Source organism: Onychomys torridus, chromosome 7 (assembly GCF_903995425.1).
Source record: "Onychomys torridus chromosome 7, mOncTor1.1, whole genome shotgun sequence".
Lineage (NCBI taxonomy): Eukaryota > Metazoa > Chordata > Mammalia > Rodentia > Cricetidae > Onychomys > Onychomys torridus.
The window spans coordinates 42962739-42988827 of NC_050449.1; the positions used below are offsets into that span (position 1 = coordinate 42962739).

General features: G+C 44.6%; 1 protein-coding gene across 3 annotated transcripts in view; it reads right to left on the reverse strand.

The window, feature by feature from the left end:
- Ttc12 (tetratricopeptide repeat domain 12) overlaps nt 1–25189 on the reverse strand; it is a 43424-nt gene extending 18235 nt beyond the window's left edge. For 2 of the 3 annotated variants that reach the window (XM_036193080.1, XM_036193078.1), the window contains exons 1-11: nt 25127–25189; nt 23681–23753; nt 15876–16036; nt 15353–15374; nt 14581–14658; nt 13684–13805; nt 10626–10685; nt 4383–4454; nt 2756–2816; nt 2035–2223; nt 868–937 (exon numbers count right to left, since the gene is read on the reverse strand). In XM_036193080.1, the coding sequence (XP_036048973.1) occupies nt 868–937; nt 2035–2223; nt 2756–2816; nt 4383–4454; nt 10626–10685; nt 13684–13805; nt 14581–14658; nt 15353–15374; nt 15876–16036; nt 23681–23738 (893 nt within the window). In that variant the 5' untranslated portion in view covers nt 23739–23753; nt 25127–25189. The remainder of the gene's footprint in view (nt 1–867; nt 938–2034; nt 2224–2755; nt 2817–4382; nt 4455–10625; nt 10686–13683; nt 13806–14580; nt 14659–15352; nt 15375–15875; nt 16037–23680; nt 23754–25126) is intronic. The other variant, XM_036193079.1, reaches the window with a different exon arrangement.
- Nucleotides 25190–26089: the final 900 nt, after the last annotated feature.

The window sequence follows — 26089 nt, forward strand, 5'->3', positions numbered from 1 at the left end:
CAAATGAAGAGTTAAGAGAATTTTTTAAATGCATATCTGAGCTGGACATGGTGGTGTACACCTTTAATTCTACCCCCAGGAGGTAGGAGCAGGCAAGTCTTGGTGAGTGTGGTCTATATCATGATCTTGATCTCTCTCTCTCTCTCTCTCTCTCTCTCTCTTGAAGAGAGGGAGGGAGGGAGGGAGGGAGGGAGGGAGGGAGGAATAAATAAATGAGAGAGAGAGAGAGAGAGAGAGAGAGAGAGAGAGAGAGAGAGAGGCTTGTCACTACCACCAAGGAGCTACCCATCCATCACTGATTCCAAAGTTCCAGATCAAGGGCAAAGGCTGAAAACACAGGAGCGGGTACACAGAAGAGGGGGACCGCTAAGGGCCATCGGTGATGAGTGGACATGAAAACATCCAACTCATGTCAGGATCCTCAGCCTCCTGGGTCTTCCTGGCACAATATGAAATAAACACAGCACACCACGCCCTTTCATGTGGGTCTTGTTTCAGATAAAATTCTAAATGGAGTCATCCAGGACCCAGCTACTTCTGCTTCCTTAAACGACCAGAGAATGAGAAATGTGAAAAAGAACAAATGAAAATCTTCCAAATGCTGGTGAGAAGCTAGTGGGAGTGGTGTTTGTCTGACTGGGAAGTATGGAGAGGGCCTGTGGGAGAGGCCCACTCTGTGTTAGCTGCAACATGACAAAAAGCCTCTGAGCTCAAGGTGTTTGACATGTCTTTCAGGGGTCACCCTGCTGACTGAGGATCAAGGGCACAGAGTTCAAAGGCCTTGCCTGTGTGGCCAGTAACTTCTTTCACACACATGACTACCTGTCTTTTCTTGATAGACATCTGGTTCTTTCCAAACACCCTTACCTTCTTATGATCTCATGGTCAATAATGGTGCTGAATCCATCATGTGTTCTGAACAAGGTCCGTTCTGTGCCTGAAACAAAACCACAAGAACCAGCTCAGGATCCTAACCCACCAGGTTGCCATCTAGCTGCAGCACAGCCAAGCTGATCACCAGAGTCCAGTGTGAAAGGCTAAGATCATCAAAATTCTAGCTGGACTGTCACACTCTGAGAAATGCCATCACCATCAGCCACTCAGTATGTCGCAGTCACAGGGACTGCTTAGAGAATGTCAGCATCTCATTTCATTACTCCGCAATCTTTAGAGAGCCTACAGGAGCTATTAAATCTCTGGAAAGAACTGGAAAGCCATATGATTCTAGATATTTATTTTGACGCTGTTCCAGGCTCTGGAGAAGAACTTACAATTTTTAAGAAGCTGCCAAGGGGGCAATCTAGGTGGGCTCTCTTCTCTACTAAATGGGAACCAGAGACTTCATCCATTTGTACAAATGGCATCCTGTCACTGAGCAATCAAAGGTGTTTTAAGTTCTGCCATCAGTGTTTACAGGAACTGGCAACAGAATGGCATGCTCTCATTAGAAGACAGAAATATTTCCTCGGAAACTATTTTCATGTTCCAAGCAGCTGTTAAGTATAGCTAGGGTGATCCCTATAGTTTATCAGAAACATTTCTTCTGTATTTACTCAGCATAGGGTGTGTGCACGGTATAGAATGTTAGAGAGGATGTGGGAATGTAAATAAGACGTGCACACACAGAAGGGAAAAGTTTACAGAATAAGTACACTGATATATTTAGTATTTATATTTACAGAAGTGTAAATAAACGCACGCTGTGTGTGGTGTGAGTATATAAGCACACCTGGAACAGCTGTACACCGTGTGTGTGTGTGTGTGTGTGTGTGTGTGTGTGTGTGTGTGTGTGTGTCTTGTGCCGTGTGTGTGGTGTTTACTGCATGAGTGTCGAGTCAATGCATTTTCGAAAAAGGATGGGACACAGGTGGAGGTATATTTCTTCCATACCCTCTTTGGCACCTGTATTAGTGTCGATTTCCAGTCGACATTTGTAGAAGGGAGAGGATCTTTGTCCCCCAGAGCCAGGTCCCTGGACCCTGTGCCTTCATACTGACAATGCTCACGAGACCACCCACCACAGGCCGGACTTACAGTCTGTCATCATTTCTGTCAGGATCTCAATGCCGCCTGCGTAGAACAAGGGTGTCTGGTCGGGCTTGGAGAGGGTCTCCAGGAGATTTCTAGTCGTCATCGCTGTGTTCTTTCCAGAATCCAGATACTCATGGGCTTCCTTCTCTTCAAGATCTGCCTTCTCTCGAAGAATGACTTGATTTAGGTATTCTGGCAAAAGAAACAGGAAGAAGCAAAATGAAGCAGTACCCTAACAACCAAAGGAACCATACAAAAGGATCCCCCCCCCACACACACACACACACACACACACACACACACACACACACACACACACATTTCTCTCCCACCCTTGCCCACTCCCTTCCTTTCAAGGATGGGAAGAACGAAGTGAGAAAATAGTTTAGACTCTTCTTCAGGAAGGAACGGTTTAGGAGCAAAGTAAAATCGAAACTGAGTCTTAAGCCATCTTGGAAATTTGGGGCAGTCTGGAAGTCTATGGGGGGATGGTATGGAAGAAAGGAAACGGGGGTATCTAAACTCAAGAACAGAGGGGAGATGAGCGTAGCAAGCTTGCAAACACGGAGGGCTAGGCAGTGCAGGAAAGGCAAGGCTGTGGCCTTGACCAGGGCAGAGAAAGTCAGGAGGCACCCCAGTGGAGGGCAAAGGAAAACCGGAGTTAGATAGACAGCAGCAGCAGCAGCAGCAGCAGCAGCAGCAGCAGCAGCGGGGAGAGTCTCACCTTTCACCTGTGTCTGCAGCTTGGGATTTATCTCTGCAATCTTCTGATAACACTCTCTAGACTGGAGAACAGAAACAAGACCTTGAGAGGCGGTCAGGGGTAACGGTGATTACAGGGCAGACTGGGGTATCCCAAGGCTTGGTTCCTTCATTATCTGGTCTCAGCTTCCCCCTGCTCCCAGCACAGGAGGCAGCCAGGGAAAGCAGTGAGCTTTTGATATTTTTGCTGGGGCTTCTCAGGTTCTATGGCACGACAGGTACTGTTTCCAAAATCCACTTTAAGAACTTGTTTGTTAAATACAAACTCTGATGAGAGCTACCCAGTCTTGAATTTTTTTTTTTTTTCTCATGTCTGCCAGGGATAAGAAGAATCACAATGTATATGCTAAATTTAGACTTGATATTTGCACCAAGAGCCTGTCAGCTATGCCCAGGGGAGTCAGGAAATCAGCAAAACTGGAGACTGTGTTGACTGAGACCCAGGGATAGAAGAGCCTGGAGTTAGAGGTACAGGCTGCGAAATCAGTCAGCAAAGGCGCCAGTCACTGAGAACTTGACAGTGAGTTCTTCCTGAGGAAGTGGTTAGATAGAAAGTTTGAGAAAAAGAAAGACCGCCAGGTGGTGGTGGCGCACACCTTTAATCCCAGCACTAGGGAGGCAGAGCCAGGTGGATCTCTGTGAGTTCAAGGCCAGCCTGGTCTCCAAATCGAGTTCCAGGACAGGCACAAAGATACACAGAGAAACCCTGTCTCGAAAAACCAAAAGAAAGAGAGAGAGAGAGAGAGAGAGAGAGAGAGAGAGAGAGAGAGAGAAAGACCAGTTCAGAGAGATTTGGGGGCTAAGATAGTGTCAATCAAAGATATATATAAGAAATCCCCAGAGAGTATTGAGCCAGTCTCCAAGAGAAGAAACTAAGAACATAAACACTCCTATCATGAAGGTTTATCAAGGCTCCTCTACAAAACAGATTAAGAATGACAAGAAGAGGGCTGGAGGGACGGCTTAGCAGGTGAAAGAATTTGTCACCCAAGTCTGGTAACCTGAGACCTGATTTGATCCCTGGAATCCAGGTCAAAGTTTAAGGAGGGAAAAGACTCCACAGAGCTGACCTCTGACCTCTGTGCCACATCATACTCATAAACACATACAATAACAAAAAGAGAATGAACACCAATAGAAACTATCACATTTTTTTTTTTTTTTAAAAAGAGCATCATGCCAGGATAAACGTACATATGTGAAACCCAACATCTCCTCAACCCCAGGTCCACCCTGTGAATGATTTCTGTCAGGCTTGGTCCCTAGGCTCCCATCACCCTATCCACCACCATCAACACTGGGATTAACTACGTGATGTCGTAGTGGGTATAGCCAACCATTTGAAGTAACAAGATTACAAGTGAATTTTGTTGTTGATGTCTTTTCTCTGAGGGAGTTGAAGCAGGTACAAGCAGAGGATTCTGCTGGGGACTTTGCTGACATAAGTCCTACAGCTGGTGAGGCTGTCCCGGATGGATTTCATGCAACATCCTTCCCAACTATATTATGTCAAGTCTTCAGAAAACACTAAAAAGTGGACCAATATCTAACCAACCTGTGAGCTAACTTTCACCTTGCTGAGAACTGACCTTGCTGTAGTTCTTCAGGGCCAGGTGGGCTTTCCCCATGTGGAAATAGGCTTTCGTGCATTTTTCATCACACTGTGTGAAAGAGAATGGCTGATCAGATGTTGTAGAGGATCTTAAGTCATTAGGCGCTCTCCTGCCTGCCTAGTTAACAGAATGAGGCCAGCACTTTGGTTCTCAGGACAGCTACCAGAATTGACAATTAAAGACTTTTTTGTGCATTTGTGAGCAAGCTAATTGCTGCCTGTAAGGAGCCTGAACACATGGGCATACTCTCTTCCAAATTAGTGATGCTGCCAGATATCACTCCCATGTAGAGACTTGCTCAAGAAGTAAAGCAAGATCCTAACTTTAGAAGAGCCGTCAACACTGGCTGAACCTTAGAATCACCTGGAAGTCTCACATATGTCCTGACCTGGCTGCCCCTGGACCCATGAAATCACTGTCTAAATGGGATCCAGACAGATAATTTTTCAGAATTTTGGTCAATACGACTGCATAGCTAAGTTTGAGACAGGATTCTCTGGGAAAACAATTATGGTTACCAGTATATCTTAGTAGGCAGTTGGTTCCCTCTTGCAAAAAATCCACAGCCTGAACAATGTTATCGTGCACACTATATTGGTCAATTGTCATACTGTTCTTTGAGCTCACTGAGGAGGAGGCTGGGTCTTGAAGTGGGGTTGTCTCCTACTCCATTTCGGACCCAACTATGCTTGTCACAAAGTGTCCTCCAAGGCCTCCTGTCTGGGGATGGGTTGGCCATCTGTGATAGGGGAGAGAGAATGGCAAAAGAGCCCCAGGGTAAGAACACTGTCCTTGAGAACAGCTGGAAGGTGAAGTGTTTCCAGCAGCAGTTACTACTGGTTTTCAGATGAGCAAGCCAATGGAGGAAAAGAGAGGCTGGGGGTAAGGCCAGGGAAAGCTCCTCCATGAGAGGAAGCTCTTTCAGGAACCGCGGTTGACCTGCCTCAGCCCCCCAGTCAGCTTCTACTGGATGTTCTGAGGGCCTGCTCCGCTAGGGACTCTCCAGCCAACTGCCTGCCTCGAAGAGGTTTCTCCAGTCAACTTCGGCAGGGTGTTTTTGAGCACCTAATTTGACCTTCTGCTCTCTCTCATGCACTCCCCTCTCCTCCTCCTCCACTTCCGCCATGCTCTCTCTCCCTCTCCTTTTCCCTTCCCTCCCCCCACCATGCTCTCTCTCTCTCCTTTCTTTCCCATCTTCCCCCCCACCATGCTCTCTCTCTCCCTCTCCTTTCTTTCCTATCTCCTTGCCATGCTCTTTCTCTCTCACCCCCCCCCCCCCTTTAACTTTGGCTTGCTATACACTTCATACATCCACTCATTCAAATCAGAAAGTTGGGCTATTGTAGATCATTCTTTGGACCACACAGAACAACCAGGAATTCACATTAGTATCACTGAAGATCCAGATGGATGCCCCTGGCAAAGGAAGGCTGGAAGTGTACAGCTAAGGCTATACCATGCACAGAAGGGCCCTGCTCCTTCCTGCTCCTCCTCATCGTAAACTTGTAGGGAGCCATCCAGCACAGATATATGAACCAAAATTTGAAACATCAGTTAATTAACCTTCACTGACTCCTTTATAAGCCAGGTGTTGAGTCAGGTGAGACATCCATCCTTCAGGGTTTAGATTTAGAAGGTTCAATAGGTCCATCTCAGAAGTCTAAAATGTTCCAGGTGAATCAACAATTAAGTATGTTGGTGAGACCACTAGCTTTTGAACAACTGTTTTCCTTATCTGGAAAGTAAAGGCAGTAATTCTCTCTCCTCTCTCTCTCTCTCTCTCTCTCTCTCTCTCTCTCTCTCTCTCTCTGTCTTTCTCTCATGATTGGGAGGAAAATCATATAGCACTTAGCACTCTGCTGGGTAATATTTCGTTAGCTGCTGTTGCTGTGGCTACAACAGCAACAATACATTTCACAGCAAATGTGTTTTAGAGAAAGTATTACTATCAGGGATGTAGCTTGCCTAAATACGCACAAGACCCTGGGTTTAAATCCCAACACCCAAAACAATGCAAATAATAGTAAAAGAGGAAACAATAAATGCTGCAGAAACTTTACAGGCGTGTTTTTGTGAATAATATTTCCTGATCTATTGCTAAGTGAATGGGAGTCATGAAGAGAAGAAAGAGAACCCAGGCTGATCAGTTAGTTCCAGGCACTAAGCTCCATGGCTTGGACGAATACCTTCTGTGCACCTCACAGTGATGCAATAAAGCGGGCCCAGTCATGCCCACCTCACAGATGAGGAATCCAGAGCTAGAGCAGGTTGATACTGTGCAACTGGTGCATGGAAGAGATAGAACTTGCAATCTGGCCACTTAATTCCAGGACACAGGGGCTTTAAAAAAGTTATCAGGGATGTAGCTTGCCTAAATACGCACAAGACCCTGGGTTTAAATCCCAACACCCAAAACAATGCAAAAAAGGCCAAATCTCTTCAGAAATCTGCTATGAAAAAAAAAAAATGAACACAGACTCTACAGGAAATGCAAGCCTACAGGTTCTGTAGGGGGGACTCTAAAGAGAGAGGGTCTAAAATGGAGCAGGCAGAGGGGGAAGGAGTTGAACTGAATCTTGAGTGAATGGAAGACTTGAAAGGAGGATGACAGAAAGAGACAGGTTGGGTAGATCCAGAGGCATCAGGAGCCTTTATGGACAGCACAGCTGGAATTGAAGTACTGCGTGGAAGAACAACAGGGCTGGAAAGGGCAAGCCAAAGACTCCACAAGGAAGTCTCAAATACCAAGTGAGAGGAAGGTACACTATCAGTGGTGGCGAGAAGGCAAGATGGTATGGAGGTGGCATGCAGTAGTGACCAGGGCAGGGAAAGGCCGGGAGATGAGCGAGCCGTCCAGACAGTCACTTGGAAGGAGGGCTGATGCCTGACGTCCTGGAGACAGCGGCAGGAAGTGGCGTGCACACATCAGAGCTATGTCAAAGAAAGGGCAGCACCCACCAGATATACGTGATGAGAAGTCAGAAGAGGCGAGATGCCTGGAAGGCATGGGCGCCCTGAACAGAAAGAGGGCAGGTAGAAGAGAAGCTGCCTGAGTGGGAAGTGTTAGCTTATAGACTTCCTGGGCGAGGGGTGTGGGGGAGGGGCAGGGTGCCAAGTCAACCAAGTGGAAACCTAGATGAGGTAGCTGAGATGGATCTGGAGCAGGGGAAGCAGGTCTGAAAGCTAACTTGCATAGATGACAGGTGCGTCCTGTCAGAGGAGATGGGGATCGTGAGAGGAGATTAGGACCTTTGAGGGCACAGCTGTAGAGAAAAGGAGGCAGGAAGCAGAGCGGTGAACATAGCCAATTCACAAAGGATGGAATCCAGGAAGCCGAAAAGGAGTGGCCAAGGGGAAGGGAGGATGCTCCCCACTTCCGCTCATGAGAACAAATATTCAGAACACATTCACGGCACAATATCGGGGTTATACAATTTGGGGCGTGCAGGTCTGTAAGCTGAAGACCATGACCTATACGGGTGTGGCAAAGAGAAATGGATATAAGCTTGACGTCACCTTCCTCCTCCACCCACAAAGGGCAGCTAATAGATCTTCTTATGACTGGACCTGTCCAGTCTAACCAAGAGCCTCCTGTCACGTGCGTTCATTCCAATGAATCCCACACTCTCTTTGAAGGAGTGCAGCCTTCAAAGCAGGATGGATTTCACTGTGCAGGAAGTGTGCCACTGAAGATGACATGCACCTGCTCCTAATTGAAAACAGCTTTGCTGCCCTTATCTTCTTTGACAAGGAACATTGGTCCTGAAATATCACTTGGTCTAGTCTCTTCCAATTTAAAAGTGTCAAAAAAGTGTTAAACTGGCACAAAAGTCCCCATACTATTAATAATAGAATGCCAGAGTATTCGCTACTGAGATTTTAAAGAGTTTTAAAGAGTGAACCATTTCTTGGAAGTCGCGGCTTCCACAAAGAGGGAAACCACCGATTTTCAAATTCCTTTTGAGTCGACCCAAACCTCTTCTGCTGGGAGCCTCACTGGACACTTAACAAGACTGGCCTCCAAGTGTCAGTGGGTACTTTAGCCAGCTGTGCCGGGCCTGCTCTGCTTTGGTGTTGCCATTAAGTTAACTATGCTGCACGTCTTTCAACATTTGGGCAGAGGCCAGTGTGTTGGCCTGGGTCAGCACTGGGTGTGTCAACCTCTTTGGTCCTTGACTGATTAGAAAAGACAGTCTGGAGGTCCTGCAAGGAGATCCTGTTTCTTTCTCAGAAAGTAATGGGATCAGTTCCCAGGGATCGTGGGGTTTAGAGTTTCCCAGCAGGTGCTTTTTACAGTAGATAGTTCAGAGCACAGGCTTACAGTCAGTGTGGCCACTGGCTTTGTGAGTCTGAGCAAATGGCTTAATTCATCTCCGAGGCTTCTTCATCTTTTCGTCAGAAAACTGTGGAAACTAGAGGCACCAAACAGAATATATGCTGTGGACCTGCAGCAAATGATGGTTTTTGCTGTTACCATTGGAACAGCCAAGGAAAACATCCTGAATTCTCTTTTCTCCTAAGGACTGGTAACAGTAAAAGAAACTGTGAGCAAACAAGGTGGCGGTGTGGGTGAGCACGTCCATGCTGGAGGTACGATGCTGGTATCAGCATGGGGCCGCTCCCATGATTGCAAGACCTGCCCAGTGTGACAGAGCAGTGTTTCCCCCACACTGTGCCTTCTGAAGGATAGCACAGTCAGGTGCTTCGGGGACCTGCAGGTTCATGCATGCTTTATGAACCAGTGGAGTCCAGGGTGGTTTCTAATTCACTCCCGTTTCCTTTGTTGATGCCCTCAATAATAAAAAATAGGCAAGAGAGCCATGGAGACGGCTCAGCGGGTAAAGGCACTTGTCACACAAGCCTGGTGACAGAAATCTAATCTCTGGAACCCACCTAAAAATAGAAGGATGAAACCAGCTCCAGAGACATTCTCTGACTTCTATCCATGTGCTATGACATGCACACCTACATGTCTGTCTGTCTCTGTCTCTCTCTCTGTCTCTCTGTCTCTGTCTCTGTCTCTGTCTCTCTCTCTCTCTCTCTCTCACACACACACACACACACACACAAATAGATAAAAATTTAAAGATTATCAAGAGTATAATGGCTAGTATGTGGCTGTGAATGTGAACTCCTGATTTAGGCCATGGTCATTGGGTGGCTAAGTGTACTGTCCTGGAGGCTGAGGCGGGTAGGAAGGAGGACAGCAGGTTCAGGGCTAGACCAGTAAGACCTTGTCTCAAAATATAAAAGGCTTGGGGATGTGGCTAACTGGTGGAATTCTTGCCTAATATGTGAAAAGCCCTAGGATAGAGAGAGTGAGGACAAGAGCGAGTGAGAGAGACAGAGAGATAGAGACAGAGACACAGAGACAGAAATAGAGAGAGGGAGACAGAGAGAGGTTCATATTTTTATGGAGTGCCACAAAAAATCTGCAAGCAGTTTAAAGATGGAAATGCTTCTTGTTTCTAGACCCTTTACGGGGCTCATGTGTGCTTTTTTCCTCTGAGAAGTGTTGTTTGGGGTAATTTTTTTAAAGGCCCATGTGACAAAGTAAGATAGGGCAGCTTGGATTTAGGGTTATTTAAACAGTTAGTTGTCTGAAATACTGTTCACAAGGACTGATTGTGGAACCTAGGAGCTGAGCAGTTCCTGCTACCCTGAACCTTTGATTCTCCACTTGTATGCTTTTGGAGGGAACAGGAAGCAAAGCATTATGCATGTGCCCGAGCCTGACCCAAGGGGGAAAAATACCATTTATACTTCTGCTATCCCTCCACAAATGGAAGAGGCTATAATCTACTTCCAAATGATTGCAGCTGAAAGGGAAAGGTCCAGACTGAAGAGGAAGATGCCACTGTAGAAATTGGCTCTTGTGGCTGGTCCTGGAGGAGAGGAAATGGAGTTTCTGCTTTGGCATGGAGTAAAGCACTTGACAGTACCAAGTGAAGAGTGAGCTGGACAACATAAAACTTTCAAAGGCTCATGGCGACAGCATCTCTGAAGTGCATGTATGATCTAGGCATACTGTGTGCATTGTTATGATCCTCACAGCAACTCTATTCCATCCCATTTTATAGATGGGGAAACTGGGGCTCTCTTTGGAGGTTATACTCTTCAGATGACACACAGGGAGCTGCTTTCTAGGCACTTCAGAATTCATATGCAGGGCCTGAGCAAACCCAATACTGTCATGTGGGAATGAAAATAGTCTCTCACCTTCAGAGCCCAGTCACAATCCACGAGGGCCTTCTCATACTCCCCGAGTTTTATATAAGCCTGAAATGACACAAATAGCCAATACTCAGACACAATCTATCTAAGAGTTGTTGTCAGTTCAGAAAGAGCAGCTGATATCAGCAAATAAAGAAAGAACAAAAAACGGGTTTGAGGACAATGGGGAAAGCTCGGAACCTTATTGACAGGTAAAAAGTACAAATAATGCAACCATTATGGAAATGCATATGGAGGATCCTCTGAAAATCACTGTATGACCCAGCTATAACATTTCTAGGCACTTACCCAAAGGACTCCATAGCCTACCACAGGGATACTTGCATGCACATTTAGCAAGGAGATAGAACCAGCCTAGATGCCTCTCAACATATAAATGGGTAATAAAAATGTGATACAGATACACAATGGGGTTTTATTCGGCCATAAAGAAACATGACATTTGCAGGGAAATTGATAGGTCTGGGAAATATATAAAAGGGGTAAAAAGACAAATACCATATGTTCTCTTTCAACTGTGGATCCTAGCTTTAAATGTATATGTGTATAAATTTGTATGTGTATATGCATAAGTATAGGTCATGTAGCCAGAGCCATTTTTTTTTAAATAATTAATATTTACTAATAATAAAAATGTGAGAGAGAGACAAGGAATATATTCATATACATAGGTTTTGGGTATCTTTCTTTTGGAAAATTCCAGAAGAAACAGTAATGGTCATCCCATGTAAGAAAGAAAAACTGAGCACCAGGAGAAGTGATTCTTTAGGTCTCATCAGTCACCAAGAACAAAGCTAGGCTTACTCATGATTCAAACTTTCTCAAGGGACTGTGACATTCTTAGCAATAAGATGAGCTATTTCTATGAAAAAGCCAACTCTAAGTGTAACTCTGGGGAATCAAAGCATGCAGCCAAAGCCAGAGAGGAGCAGACAGCAGCTGGCTACTGGGTTTCTGCAGCACAGCTCCACTCCCTCTTCTGGTCTTGAGGTGCACTTGAAAATCATAAGGGAAGGTTATGAGTTAGTATTGTTCTAGATAGCCTCCTATTGATTACTACAGTGACCATGATCTTAGAGCACTGTGAGCTAAGGTCCAAACAACCCTGAAGACATCATTGTGGACTTCGACAATTCATCTTTTTCCTTCCTTGCTTTTTCTCTTCTTTGCTTTCTTTTAAGACTTGAGTTTGACACCCTGTGTCGTCTCCATCCTTGTCTGCTTTCCCCCATTTTCAGAAGAGCCAGTTTTCCTATAAGGAAACCTCGATTCCAGCAGTCCTGATTCTAATATTAGCTGGAGGGAGAAACAAAGGCCATGAGGGGGCAGACTTTTCTTTTTCTCTTTAGCAAGCAATATTCGATTCCAGCACCTTATTGTTTTCTAGCAGTAGAGGCAATTTAAAAATAGTCAGTGGTTCAAGTGAGTCCTAATATCAGGCAGCATGTGTGTATTTGCCTCAGAATGCATGCTCTCAGAGAGAGAGAGAGAGAGAGAGAGAGAGAGAGAGAGAGAGAGAGAGAGAGAAGAAATGGCTTCCCCAAAGCTTTTCACTGAGCTTCCTTATGTTTATCCACAGCCACTCTTAATGTGATTCTTATAACTAATCAAAGGGTGACTTAAAATTGAACATAGTAAAAATTCAACTAATTTAGAGGAATCAGGGGGTATGGACAACCTGCACTAGATACAAGTCTGAATTACACAACATTTTAAAAGCAATTCAACTCCCTTGCTTTCTAATCACTTCAGGGTAACTAGCCTGAATGAGCATCAGTAGATAGATATTGTCTAAGACAGAATCTGGGGCCGACTAAGAAGGAAAAGGAATCATTGTATTGATGTGCTTACACTTAAATGATTCTTCTGAATTCTTTAAATGCACTTACGGCTCCAGTGTTATGTAAGTAATGGGATATTGGCTAGCTGTGACAGAACATTGGTGAGGGAATAGATGGCAGACATTGTCCTTAATAACTTCATATTTATAATCTTGTTAGGGCAATGAGATGGGCACTGCTAAAGTGACTTCTGGCCATCCTTTTTTTAAGGACTTGCTTCCTCATAACAGGTTTTTGCCACAAATGAGGGTGCAGAAAGACACCTGGGCTCTAGTCAGATGTATGCAAACTGCTGAGGTAACAAGGTTGTGTCACTCTTGGATTCACTGGTCCTTAAATTGGTGTCACTCAGCTGACTCCTCAGCCTTCCAGTGCCCCGTGTCTTCCTTTGAATACTTCTCTTCCACAAAGCCCACATGGGCATTCTTGAGTCACAGAGATTGGAGTCGACAAGGGCTCTGTGGCTGCCTCCCTCTCTGGTAAACGACATGGCATCAAGTCTGTCTCACCAGAGATCCTGCTGACAGGCCCTGTCTGTCATGGGATCATGTCCATGAATCTGCCACCCCAAACTTCACTGTATCTCAAAGATAAGGTCACTAGTGATGTTTTGTTTGTTTGTTTGTTTCAAATGATAGGTATCAGCCTCCTGCCTTTGTCAAGCAGCAGGTAAGAAAGGGGGGGTGAGGGTGAGGGCAAGTTATGCCTGGTGTTTGGAGAAACTGAGGTTTCCTATGAAATAAACCTGAAGGGAAAGGCTTCGGAAACTCTGAATTCCTGAGGAAACTGGCTGTAGGCTACCCAATCACGTAAACAGAATGCAGGTTTGATAAAAATGAGCAGAAAAGTAACTAAGTTAACAGCCTTCCAGAGTCTACCAAAACACCAAAGTGGCAGAATCCAAGTTCTCATGGGATAAAGTGCCTGGTCATCATGAGTGGTGTGCAGGAGCCAACTTGAATGGTGGAGAAAGCTGGTTATATGCGGCTCTCCCTAGACCTGGTCACACAGGTGACTAAAGACTGATTATGGCAAGTATTTATACCATAGAAATTGGCACATGCAACATAAGACCACAAGAGCTGGTTGGTATAGATATACCAGCCCACCAACCCTACTATCTACCTTTGCCTTTGTTTTGACAGGCTTCTCAGAACCTTTTCTCTGAGTGGCCACTGTGGATCCTGGCATGGGTCACCTACCTGGGCTCGGTTGGTATACAGCACTTGCATGTCCTTCAGCTTCTCCAAACCCTCACTATAGTAGAGGATGGCTGTTTCATAGTCACCCTTGGTGAAGGCTTCATTCCCCTTTTCCTTTAGGGCTGGGAGAATAAAAGGCAAACAGTGAGCTCTCATCATATGTCAGAAGGTCCTTCCAGATTGCAGGTTTCCAGTCCAATGCATGGCCACCTATTTTCTCTGCAGTTATTCAAGGTCTAATTTCTTTAAGTATTTGTTCCCCTTTAAGTCTGTGCCGAGTTTTCTAAGAGGTTCCTCAGAGACGTGATATGGTACAGAGGCTTATATCCCCTCCTCTCAGTTTTATTAACTCTTGACCAAGGCAAGTGTTCCCATAATCTTCTAGCAAGTATGGAGTGGGCAAGATCTGCATTACACATACCATACACATACTCTGCACATTCACACACCCAACCCCAAAGATAGTGCATCTCTTTATCAATTTTCATTTATTTCATCCCCCCCCCCCCCCCCGTCTTTTCCCATTTCACTTTTCTTTCTGATTATACCTTTAGCCCAGACTAGCCTATGGAGCCTGCCTTCTTTCCTACTTTCCAAGCAACATTTGGGAATCTGACTAGCTCAGTCTACCTAGGGGTGCTGACTGAAGCTATGTCCTGCTGATTGCATGTGGAGTAAGAACAGAGGACAGACCACCAATGATGTCTGCCTGGTCAGGTCCTCTGGCTGCCAGTCCATCATGAACCACCCCCTCACTGCCCCCTGCCCCCTGCCCCCTGTCCCCCTTCCCCATGCCACGCCACAGCTCAATGTCCTCATGCATCAGCACACAGACTTTCATGGGCTCTTTCCAGCTCGAGTCATCCTAGCTATTGAAATGTAAGGACCGACAATTACCATCTGCTAGGATTCTGCTTTCCTGTCTTCTCTTGGCTCGTTCCTTTGCATCCTTCTCCACGGATGCCAAGAAGGCCTCTGACAGCCAAGCAGTTTACAGCATTTAAAAAAAGAAAAAGCCAGATACTCCAATTAGTCCTTCAGTTTTTATTTCAAAGGAAGCCTCTGTGGGACTTTGCAGCTGTACTTTTAATGCATACATACGCTGGCACACACATGAATGCACATAAACATGCACAAGTACACGTAATTCTGAGGCAGCTAAAATGTCACTCTCTTAATTTGACATTAAATGCTAACCTATGTTAGCATATTATGTGTGATGGCCATGTCTATGCTTCAGATTTGAATTATGTCTTTTAAAAGACTTTTGCCTTTGAAGAGAGACCTTTTTTTGTTGTTGTTCTATTTAGCATAATGAGCCTTAGAGCCTAGCAACACAGAAAATATCAGCATCCCCTGGGCAGTGAAGGGTAAATCGGATATAAGGAATAACTAAATTCAGTTTACAAAAGATTGGCCAGGAGAAAACAAAGACAAGAAACCAAAAATCAGGAAGGCTCCTGGATGCTGCCTCTTAGGACCAGAGCACCAGACCTGGGTGATTGACCAGCAGTGTTTTGTTCATGGGTTGTTTGTAGCCCAGAAGCTATAAGATAAGGGTCTGGAAGTTACATTCTATTAAAAACAAACAAACAAACAAACAACAACAACAACAACAAAACTGACCCTAAATGAATAAAACATATTGGAAAAGAGATGCTGTCCTTACCTGGGTTCATTTCATCTGCATTCTGGAAGACACGGGTAATCATAAAAACAAAGAAACAAATTTGAAAACTCAGTCTCTAGCAAATGCATTTATAAAGCCAAGAGAACAAAGCAACTGCAAATGAGGAGTCTGGCCTTTTCCTTTTACCACCGATACTGATGGCTTTAAAATGTAAGGAGCTTGCTTTAAAGCTGGACATGTAATCGTGGGCACCATTCTGGGCCTGATCCTGTAGAATCAAGATGGCCCACGTCAAGGGAACCTACCTCCCAACTGGTGACTGTGTTAGAAATGAGAATTGGTAGAACATATCTAAACACAACACTCAAGCTCACAGGGTGGAGAGGTTGAGTCTTCACTGAAGGCAGAGAACAAAGTACCTATAAAGCTTATACTTTCCATATGGAAAACAGATTTAGCAAGCCTGAGAAACAACACTATTCCAGTTTCATTGGGCAGTCTGAGATCACACCAGGCCTCCTGACTGAATCTACTTATATAACTCCACAGCAGAAAGGGAAACCTTGGGTGCTTGTGGGGGACTGATCGTGGTCTTGTTCAAGGTGGTCCTGCATCCGTCTTCCTCTTGATCTCTCTTCATCAGCAGCAGTCTCTTTTCCGTCTCCAGGACAGCTTTCTGTTGTATGGTGGGATCATCGGAATTCATCTCTTGAATTAAGTTGGCTAGAGGAGAAATCACACGTGACTCAACTGAACAAGTTCTTCAAAAGGAAAGACTCTGTCTGTTGGAAAGGATGTGTTGAAAATTAATAAGGGCAGTCTTAAGATAGGAGAGGAAGGTAATAGGAAGCCCAATGAGTCATTGGGACTAATATGAAACAATTAAGAAGAACGTTTGTTTTTCCTTGGGTGAGAGAGGAACAAATGGCAAGATAATTTAATACTGGGCTTCAAGGAATAGAGTTTTAAAGCACTACACATCGCAGTAGTAATTTATGGATAGCTTATTTGGAGTTGTGTATTTTGCTGAATATTAGGGAAAAATGATGAATAAAAATTATCCCTTTGTTTGGTTTGAAAAGCTTGTGATCTTGCGTGGGAGACAAGCATAACACAGTCAGCTTTGAGATTCACAAAACAACAGCCCTCCCTGACTCTCCTCACTATGCTGTCTACCCAGACTGGCAGTCATAGACTGTCACTCAGAGTCATTACTCTGCTCTGCCCTCCCACCCCACCTACCAGATGACTCTGTTCACCTCACACCAATTTCCGACCACTCTAACTATCCATATCCAGCAGCCTTGACTAGGGATGTTGAATACTGATGGAGAAGGATGGGTAAATACCTGGGGCAACTGGTCCCAGTTTGACTGGACTGTCAGTGACCCTCATACTTGCAGCAGTCCTACTATGTCAGCCTAAGGTAGGCAGTCTATTCTTCTCTCAGAGAGTTTCAAGTTTGGGGCACCCTAAATCTGATCATTCCAAATAGAGGACATCACTTATTTGTTCAAAACGGGAAGGGATGGCATCAGGGATGAGCTCTTTTAAGGTCATGTTGTCAAACTCACACAGCAGCACACATCTGCATCCATCTTTGGTTCTCACCACAGAGGGATGCTGTCTCTCTTGTATGAGGTTTGAGCTTCTGCTTGTGCGAGTCATGTGACCAATGCAGATTCAAGGGGTTCAGAAACATATTCTACTCTGGAAGCAAAGAAAATCATTTGTTGCCAGTTTTGCTATCTACCTGAACATGCTGGATACATGGCTGTGAGTCCTACTTTTTATATGTAATATGCTTAAGAGATTTTGCATGGTACCTATGGTTCCAAATAGTTTGGACACTATGAGTCAAGGTTAATCTAGTTTAGTATTGATAGATATTCATGTGGATTATTTTTTATGCTTCAGACAGTAGATAAATGCTGAGTTGAATACCTATATGTGCATGCTATATATTCCTTAGGATATGACTATGTCAACTTTTACACCTATAAGTAGTTCATAAGAGTTTCTAGGCTGACCAAATGGCTAAGTAGATAAAGGTGCCTGCCTCCAAGGCTGACTGCCTGGATTCCATCCCCAAGATCCACAGAATGAAAGGAAGGAACTATTCTGAAGGTTGCCCTCCGACCTACACACATACATGCACACCCCTCTCCCTGGTAAACAAATCAGTGTCATTTTTAAAAAGATCTCATGATGAAACCCTATACCTTGTAAAGCTAACCAAAAATTTTTATGAAATAAATGGAAAAATAAGTCCAGAGAAAGAAGGAAGATAAATAAATAAACTCAGAGAAAGAGGCTGCACTCTTTCACATTGTTGTCAATGCTGGCTATTGTCAAACTCCTAAAGTTGTTGCTACTGTGATGAATGAGAGAGATTGGAATCTCATTAACATGTTATTTTTCACTTTGCTGATTATGATTGGGACTGAATATCTTATTAGTTTGTGGGCCATTTAGATTTATTCTTCTATGACATGCCTATTCTTATCTTTGGCCCATTTTCTACTGGGTCATTAATTCCCTTTGCATTGATTTCAGCGACTTCTCTATAAATTCTGGCCTGGTCACATGGATTTTTAAAAATCTTCTTGGGTACAATGTCTTTTCATTTGTTTGTATGCAGGCTTGGATTGATCTCACATGCTCTTCCAGCCTCTGTGGGCACCTGCATATACATTCACACAGATACACACACAAATACATCTGTAGTTTAGTTATTTTCTTTCCTTGCCACTGCAGCAGATCTTGCATAGACTTGAATCTTGTGCAGGGTAGGAGTGCAGCTTGCTGAGGATGAAGACTCTCTGCCTTCCCCACTGTGGGTCTGGTCTTCCCTGTTACAGATGTGAAATCTGGTCTATGTTCTTCATTCCGTTCTGCTGCTCTGCTTGTACTTTCCAGCACACTCACACCCTCATAGGGATCACTGCCAGGTTTTTTATTGGTGTGTTTGTTTTATATCTCAAACAGTGGAGAGTTAGCTCACCATTTCTTCCTTTGAGATTTTCCTGGTTCTTATTGGCTCTTTGCCCTTCCACATGGACTTTTAAGCCAATTTGTTGAATTTGAACAAAAACCTCTTTGCGGATTTTGATTTAAACTAATCGTGCAAAAGAATTTGAGGACAACTGTTGTCTTTGCCAAATGATAGCTGAGAAAAAAAAAAACATGTCATTTTATACACAGGTGATCTCTGGCGTCTTTTCATACAACCTGCTTCCCTTGATGAGATCCCAACTCAATTAGCTGCTCCTTAACATCCTTCCTCAGGGCTGGGATCTCATCAAGGGCAGCAGGTTACAGTAGTTGTTTCCTTAGGTTTCTCAGAGGTGGGGCTGTCTGTTAAGCCTTCCTTGTTTTTGATGACTTCTATGATTTTTATTCGTTGGTTTTAACATTGATTTAATGGCTGTGTTTGTAAGGGTGGGGTGAGGTAGGGGAATATGCAGGTACCACAGAGGTCAAAGGACTGTGGGAGTTGGTTCTTTCCTCTCACCAGGTGGGTTCTGAGGCTAGAACTCTGGGGATTGGACAGACCATCAGACTTGGCAGCAAGCACCTCTACCCACTCAGTCACCCTTTGGCTTCTCTTGAACAGTTTCCAAGAGTACCAGGCAAGTATTTTGCAGAGTGTCTTTCTATCTGGGTTTATTTGGCATGTTTCTCATGGCTAGACTTGGGCTATAGCATTAGGGAAGAGACAAGAGCTGAGCATTTTAGGGTCCATGCTATCACTCTGATTCATCATGATGTTAGCTGTGACCATTTGTGGAGGCTGTGTTTGCCAGCTTCTACCTACTGTTGAGTTACTTTCCATACTTGCATGCTTTGCAAGCAAGCCTTGATGAATCTCTCACTTCAGGGGAGGAGAGGGATAATTCACCTCCCCGAAGGAAACACAAGTTACGAAGAATTCACCTAGGAGGAGATTTGTTTTATTCATTTACCTACTTGCTTATCCAATCTCATTCATGTCTGTGTGAATTCACGGATATTTATTTTCTACTTTGGGTTATAATGTAAAACTATGTTGTTTATTCTGTTGCTCATATTGTCCCTGTTTTCCCCACCAGGAGTTCTTTCAATTAAATTTTCATAATTTTCTCCACAAAGATCTTAAATATATTTTGACAGATTTATTTTCATACTTAAATGCAGTATTCCTGAGGCCAAACTGCAGAAATCTCCTTTCAAGGTATGAATACAAAGGAACTAAAATCAATCTCTGCAGAGTTATTGGCACTCCCATATTCATTAGTGTTATTCCCTGTAGGGACAGAGGACCACTCAGACACGAGACCAGGAAAAGGATGCCTGCTCCCCAACTCCTAGAAGCAGGGTAGAACCGTGGTCACGAAGAGGTTGTTTGGGGCTGGAGAACAAAGAGTACAAGGCAGGTTATAGTCAGACAAGAGGAATACATGCCCCCATTGTACTACCCAGAGTGAAAACTACAGTGAAAATCATGTACTCTACACTTGATAATTGCTAGGAGGGTAGACCGTTCATGTACTCACCAAAAGAGGTATCAAGTATGCGCTCTGACAGGTTAATTTTATTGGCTTAATTAGTTCATAATATATATATATATATATATATATATATATATATATATATATATATATATATATATATAATATGAACACACATCATAAATATATAATTTTGTTAAATAAAACTTAGTAAGGCTTTTGTTTTGAAGTCCATTTTGTATGACATTTAATGTTTGGTATCTACTTTCTTTGCATAGTACTTGCTTGGTAAATATTTCTACATTTTTAAGCACTCAATCTACCTCTGTCTTATAGATGTGTCTCTCTAGGCTCAAGCCTAAAGGCTATTGCACACTGAAGATTCTCTGGGATGTCTTACTCATTAAACTTGACATGCCCATCTTTCTTCTAAGTTGGTTCTGCTTCAAATGCCCCCACCTCAGTAAATCACTGGCCTCCGACACGTCACTCAACTCTCCGGATATTTCCATGAGTTCTCATTCTCACTGCACCCAGCCAAGAACACTAAAGCCTGTCAAGAATAACTTCTAAGTGTATTTCTATTCTGTACTGTCTCTGATCCCGCTGCCTCAACTCTGAGCCCAGCTCATGGTTTCTGCCCCCTGCAGTACTTGGGAGCAGTCTCTTGGACTGGCCCCTCTGCACCATATTCCCCCGACTCTAGTCTACACCCCACCGCCAGCACAGGGATTCTCCTGAGACATCAATGCTCCTGTTCTATGTGAGCTCTTGGCTGTGCCTTCCCTGGCTGCCCTCTTCTGGACTCTCCTCCCTTAGGTGGGGCCTTCTCTCTTTGCTGACATTGCTGCATCCCTTCAGGCCTTTTCAGGCCTTCTCTTTCTAGGAAGCGCCACACTGTCTCCTTAGCACCCAGATTTCCCATCTCCTTACTTCCCAACTAGAACATTTCTACACATCTGCCAGAAGGGTCAACTTCTACTGGCACTTTAGATTTTATATCTAAGTGTCACTTCTTGAGAGAAATTTTGACAGCTGTGATAGGTTAGAATGCATACACTCCTTCATATCTGTGCCGAAGCCCTGCACCTCAATATGACTGCATTTGGCCCTCAATTAAGTGACATCATAAGAGTGGGGCTTCATTCCAATAGGACTAGTGTTTTTATAAGAATATGTTCAGAGGGGTCTTTGTGAAAAGTCACATTGAGCTGTGTTCTGCCTCAGGAACATCTTTAGGAGTCAGCACTTTGGGCAAAGGCATCAAGAATAGAATCAAGAACTGCAAAACTGCCCCCTTGGCTAGCCACTTACCCAACCAGAACCAGACTCAGAACTACTCGGACTTCCATGTCTGAGAAAAGGGATGACGCCAAAGTTTCTGAGTGGTACCTGTGTGTGCTCAAGCCCCAGTGCTCCACATCCTGGTTCTCAGCCCGAGACAATGGCCAAGCAGAAGGTACCTTTCCTAGGAAGGTCTGACTTGTCTCTGAACATCTCTCCTTGGCTCTCTCTGAGTAGTAAACGGGGATTTCAGTACATCATGGTCCTTACTCATTGGAAAAGAAAAAAAAAAATCCCCCAAAGAAGGCAGACAGAAAAGGCTAGGCTCCACTGATAAAGTGCTTGCCAACACACATATTGGAGGATCTGAGTCTGATCCTCAAGACCCTTAAAAAAAACTGGATGTAGTAGTTCATCTCTAATCCCAGTGCTGGGGGAGGCAGACACAAGAGGATCCCTAGGGGATTGGGGTCAGGGATTGTAGGCCTAATTGATGATCCCCAGGTCCCAGGGAGAAACCCTACCTAAAAGAAAAAAAATTAAAATAGATATGTGCATTTTCATACTCATGAACACACACCTACCTGTATATAAACACACACACACACACACACACACACACACACACACACACACACACCACAAACACACACATACACAACATATACTGTAATTACACAATGAAAAGTGGCCCTCTACAAGCCAAATACAGAGATCTAAGGAAAAACCAATCCCGTCAACCCTTTGTTCTTACAGTCGAGTTTCAAGAACAGTGATAAAATAGATCTCCCCTGCTTAATTTACCTCGCCTCTGGTATTTTCTGATAACAGTCCTATCAGCCTAACTGGGTCAGATTCTTCTACACTTTTCAACTCTCTCCTTTTTCCACGTATCACCTTGAAATTATTTGCTTAATATCTGTTTTCCCACTAACTTGCAGATATCATAAAGAAAAGTGATTCTTTTACTACGTTGTGTAGTACTTAGTAATAATACACAGAAGGAGCCTGAGGAATGGATACATAGACTCTACATGCATGTAGCCATTTAAACATAATTAAAAATGCAATAGGATTATCAATTTGATCACCTTCCCCTTGCTCAGAGTGTCTTAACAGTTACCACTGTGACTAGTTGGAACAGCATAGAAAATTCAATTGCATGATGCTGATATAAATAATACCTGGGTAAACCAAGAATGAATAAACACTAGGCAAGGAAAGAAAGAAGAGGGAATGGTAAAATCAAGTGCAGTGATGGACCACCAGAGTATGGGGAGCAAACTACAAGCAGCTTACTGCACCTCAAGCATGAAGTGTAGAGAGGGTTCACGGAGGAGGTCATGTGAGGACTTCCGCCCGAGGAGAGCTTCTGATTTATTGTGACTGAGAACACAAGCAGAGAAGTGTCTGGCCAGATCTGCATTTTAGATACATTACTCTGTGGGGAGTGTAGGCCCGGTGGCATGAATGGCAACATTAGAGGTTGTTAAGAGTCTGCAGAGAGGAACCAGAACCAAGGGCAGCTCAGACAACATGGACAGGGGGTGGGGTGGGGGAGCCAAACCTGAAGGCTGATTGGATTACAGGGTGTAAAGGTGGGAGGAGTGCCACTGGCTTATCGATTTGGGGGTGGCAGTGCCACCAACTGAGACCAGAAGCAGACAGCAGAGAGGAGAGTTAGACTTGGGAAGGGGAGAGGAGAGAAAGTAAGAGATGATGAATCATCTCTGGACGCATTAAGTTGGAAGCATTTGTGACTTAGAGTGAGTACACTTGGCAATTGGCCATAGAGCCTGAGATGCTGAAAGAAAGGCGGAGAAGCAGTATAGACACCAGCAAACAGGTGGGTTCTCATGAAGACATGATGAGCAGGGCTCCAAGGCCACAGAAGCATTCAGGAAGGACTGGAGGAGGGGCTGGCAAGGAACACCAAGAACACACAACTATGTATCCATATAAGGTTGCCCCATTTCTAAATCTGGCTCTTTTAGCCTCAAACACGCTGGAGAGGGATGGACTTGTTTGGAATCTCTTCCATGTGCTGTGTAGGTTCAGAGTATATTCTCTGACATCGACCTCCTACCTGTTTGAGCTTGAGAAGGGTGTTCTTGGCCAGGGGACCAGAGAAGATGAAACTCATAAGCCATTCATGTAATTGGCAGGTCTGGAGAGAAAGACACACACACTCTTGCCCCTGGCCTACAACAAGAGGGACCCAAATGATCACATAGGTTCTCAGGGATCTCAGAAGGAACAGCTAGACTCACTGGCAACATGGAAACACCAGCTCTTGTTGAATGGAAAGGTGCGTGGAGGAACCATCAGCCTGAATTTCAGTGAGACCATCACAGCTTCTATGATACCAATTAACAGGCAGAAAATACTGCCCCAAAGTTGTAACTGAATTCCCCAAGGTTGTAACTGAATTCTCAATAGCCTTTCTGTTTAATTTCAATTACCATTTTTTTTTTTTTTTTTTGAGAGTCATAAACCTGTCAGACAAGCCAGGAGCTCACTTAGAGCTATCATTTCTCTTTACCCACTCCACCTCTCCAAAGCAGAACTCAGTCTATGATTTACAAGTACTTACTGATTTCATCCACATTTTCCAGAAATCTCTGCAAGTCGCTCTCTTGATCATCAGCCATTGCAGACACAAATCTCTAAGGAAGGCAGTATAAATTATGAAATTAATAATAAAACACTAAACAGAACCGTCGGGCTTATTATCTGTCTAAGACTAAGAGCCAAGTGGTTATTATTAAGGCAGATTTGTGTTTGTAAATGTCATGAATAACAGCAGGGTGAGCCTTTGACTGCTATTTAAGGCCAAGGGACACAAATTACTTGTGGCAATACTTCCGGAGTGCTGCCAGCCCTGCCTCTGCTAGGGAAATTGCTCTACAATAATTCCTCCAAAGCCAACATTAACCACTGTAATTTAGGACTCAGATGCAAAGGAAGCTGGGAGAGCCGATTGCAAGGGTTCGAGGAGGAGGGTGATGCCCAACTTTGGTCATGACAGGCATGCCTCGTCTGAAGCTAGGGCCTAGTAGTGCATCAGGTAAGTAGAGAGAGGACTATCTGCATATACATGTCCACACTTGCTTAAAACCTATGTCTCTGCCTTGTTTCCAAGGACTAAGAAAAGGCACAAATTGGCAAAAGGTGTCAAAATACAACCAGTACCCCTCCCCCGCAAAGTATATTGGCTTTATTACACTTGGTTTTGAACATGAAGACTACATGATAAACTCAATGATACCCAAAGGTTTATCCACACAGCTAAAGATCACCCTGAAGCTTGTAAAACATAGATTTCCCCAGCCTTGGCTCACAGTGAGTCTCAGCTCACGTGGGAGCTCCCCTCAGGAATGCACATTTAAAATACACTATACTGTGGTTCTGACTCGCACATAGGCTTGGTAGTGCAGTTATAAAACATACAGTTATAGAACACACATAAGACAACTATGAATTAGAACTGTATCACGGGCAATTACCCGTTTCTCTGTGCATGCTATGGAAACCAAAATGCAAACCCAGAGGACACTATGGGGCTGACTTTAGCAACAGGGATTTGGTGGGTTATTAGTGAGGCTCCCTTATCTAGAAAACAGTCTTGTAAATGGCTCAAACAGTTAACATTCCCTGGAAACTCGCCCAAAGGTACGAGGCTAGCACGAACCAGGGGCTTCACCGACAGGGACAGCCAATCTTTCCAGAGCAATTAACCAAAGTCAGAGGGGTCAGCAGTTGTGCAGAGCTACAGCTCAGGGGTAAGGCGCCGAAGGAAGGGGGACGCACACCCACGCCCCGCCTTTCGACCGGCACACCACACCGTAGGGCGGGGACAGCTGCACTGTTGCCTGGCAACCGCTCCCCAGCGTCCTGGCCTTGTGCACTCAGTGTTGGTCCCAGCCTGCAGCTGGTACCTGCCCATCCTCAGGGTCTCAAGCCAGTGGCCTCTGCTCAACTCTAAGGCCAGGCCCGACTCGTTCCAGAGCAGACCCCAGGACCACCCAGCTAAACTGACCTGCAGGACCTCTCAGCTAAACAGACCTGCAACACCCAGGATCGGACAGGAAGTGGAAGTGGAGGGCAAGCTGTGACTGGCCTCTGATGGGGAGAGGCGGGACCTGGGCGGGGCGGGGCCTCTTGTGATTCTCAGAGCGCCCCGCCCAGTGGGAAACTGGGATGTCCCTCCTGGAGCCAGAGACCCAAGCTGCTAAACGCTGGTCGCTAAAGCAAGGCTTGGTAACTCCCTTTCGCTTTTGAGGAGCGAGAGGTCTCAGTCCCAATTGGTTTCATATTGTTAACCTACAAAGTCAAAGTATCCATCCAGCGTACTTCGGTGTGAGTCCGGTTTTGTTTAATAACCAATGTGTGGTCTCCAAGGCAGTAGCGTACTCTCTTTGCTTCTCAATTTTTCTCTCATACGAAGTGGAAAAACGGCACTTTCTCATTAGGTTATTATGGTTAAGAGGCCTGGATCCTAACTATAGGATTAAGTAGTATGCAGAGAACCCTAGTAGGATTTAGGGCAGAGAGCGCTTGGGACACATTCATTCACATTCAAAATACATAGCACTCACCTTTAAAGAGACATCCTCTCCCCGCCCCGCCCCCTCCGAGTTATCACTGGGTAGTTTTACCAAATGTCTGACAGGAACTGAGGAGTCCCCACGGTACCATTTACCTGGAGGGCAGAGAGGTCTAGGCAGAGCCGGCCACTTCCAACATGGATTGCAAGATTCTACCACCCAAAGTCTCAGATAATAGAAGAGTAATTTGAAGTCTCCATGGGCATGGGGTGCAGAGGCTGTCTAGCTGGAGTACTTGCCAATGGAGAACAGCACTATGAGGCAGAGATATCGCCTCTTATCTAATTAAGCCCCTGCCATGTCCCCCCACCCCCACCCTGCTTTAAAATTTCTTTTCGATTTAAACAAAAATCAAAAATGAATTTTTTCTTTCTTTTTTTTTTTTTTTTTTTTTT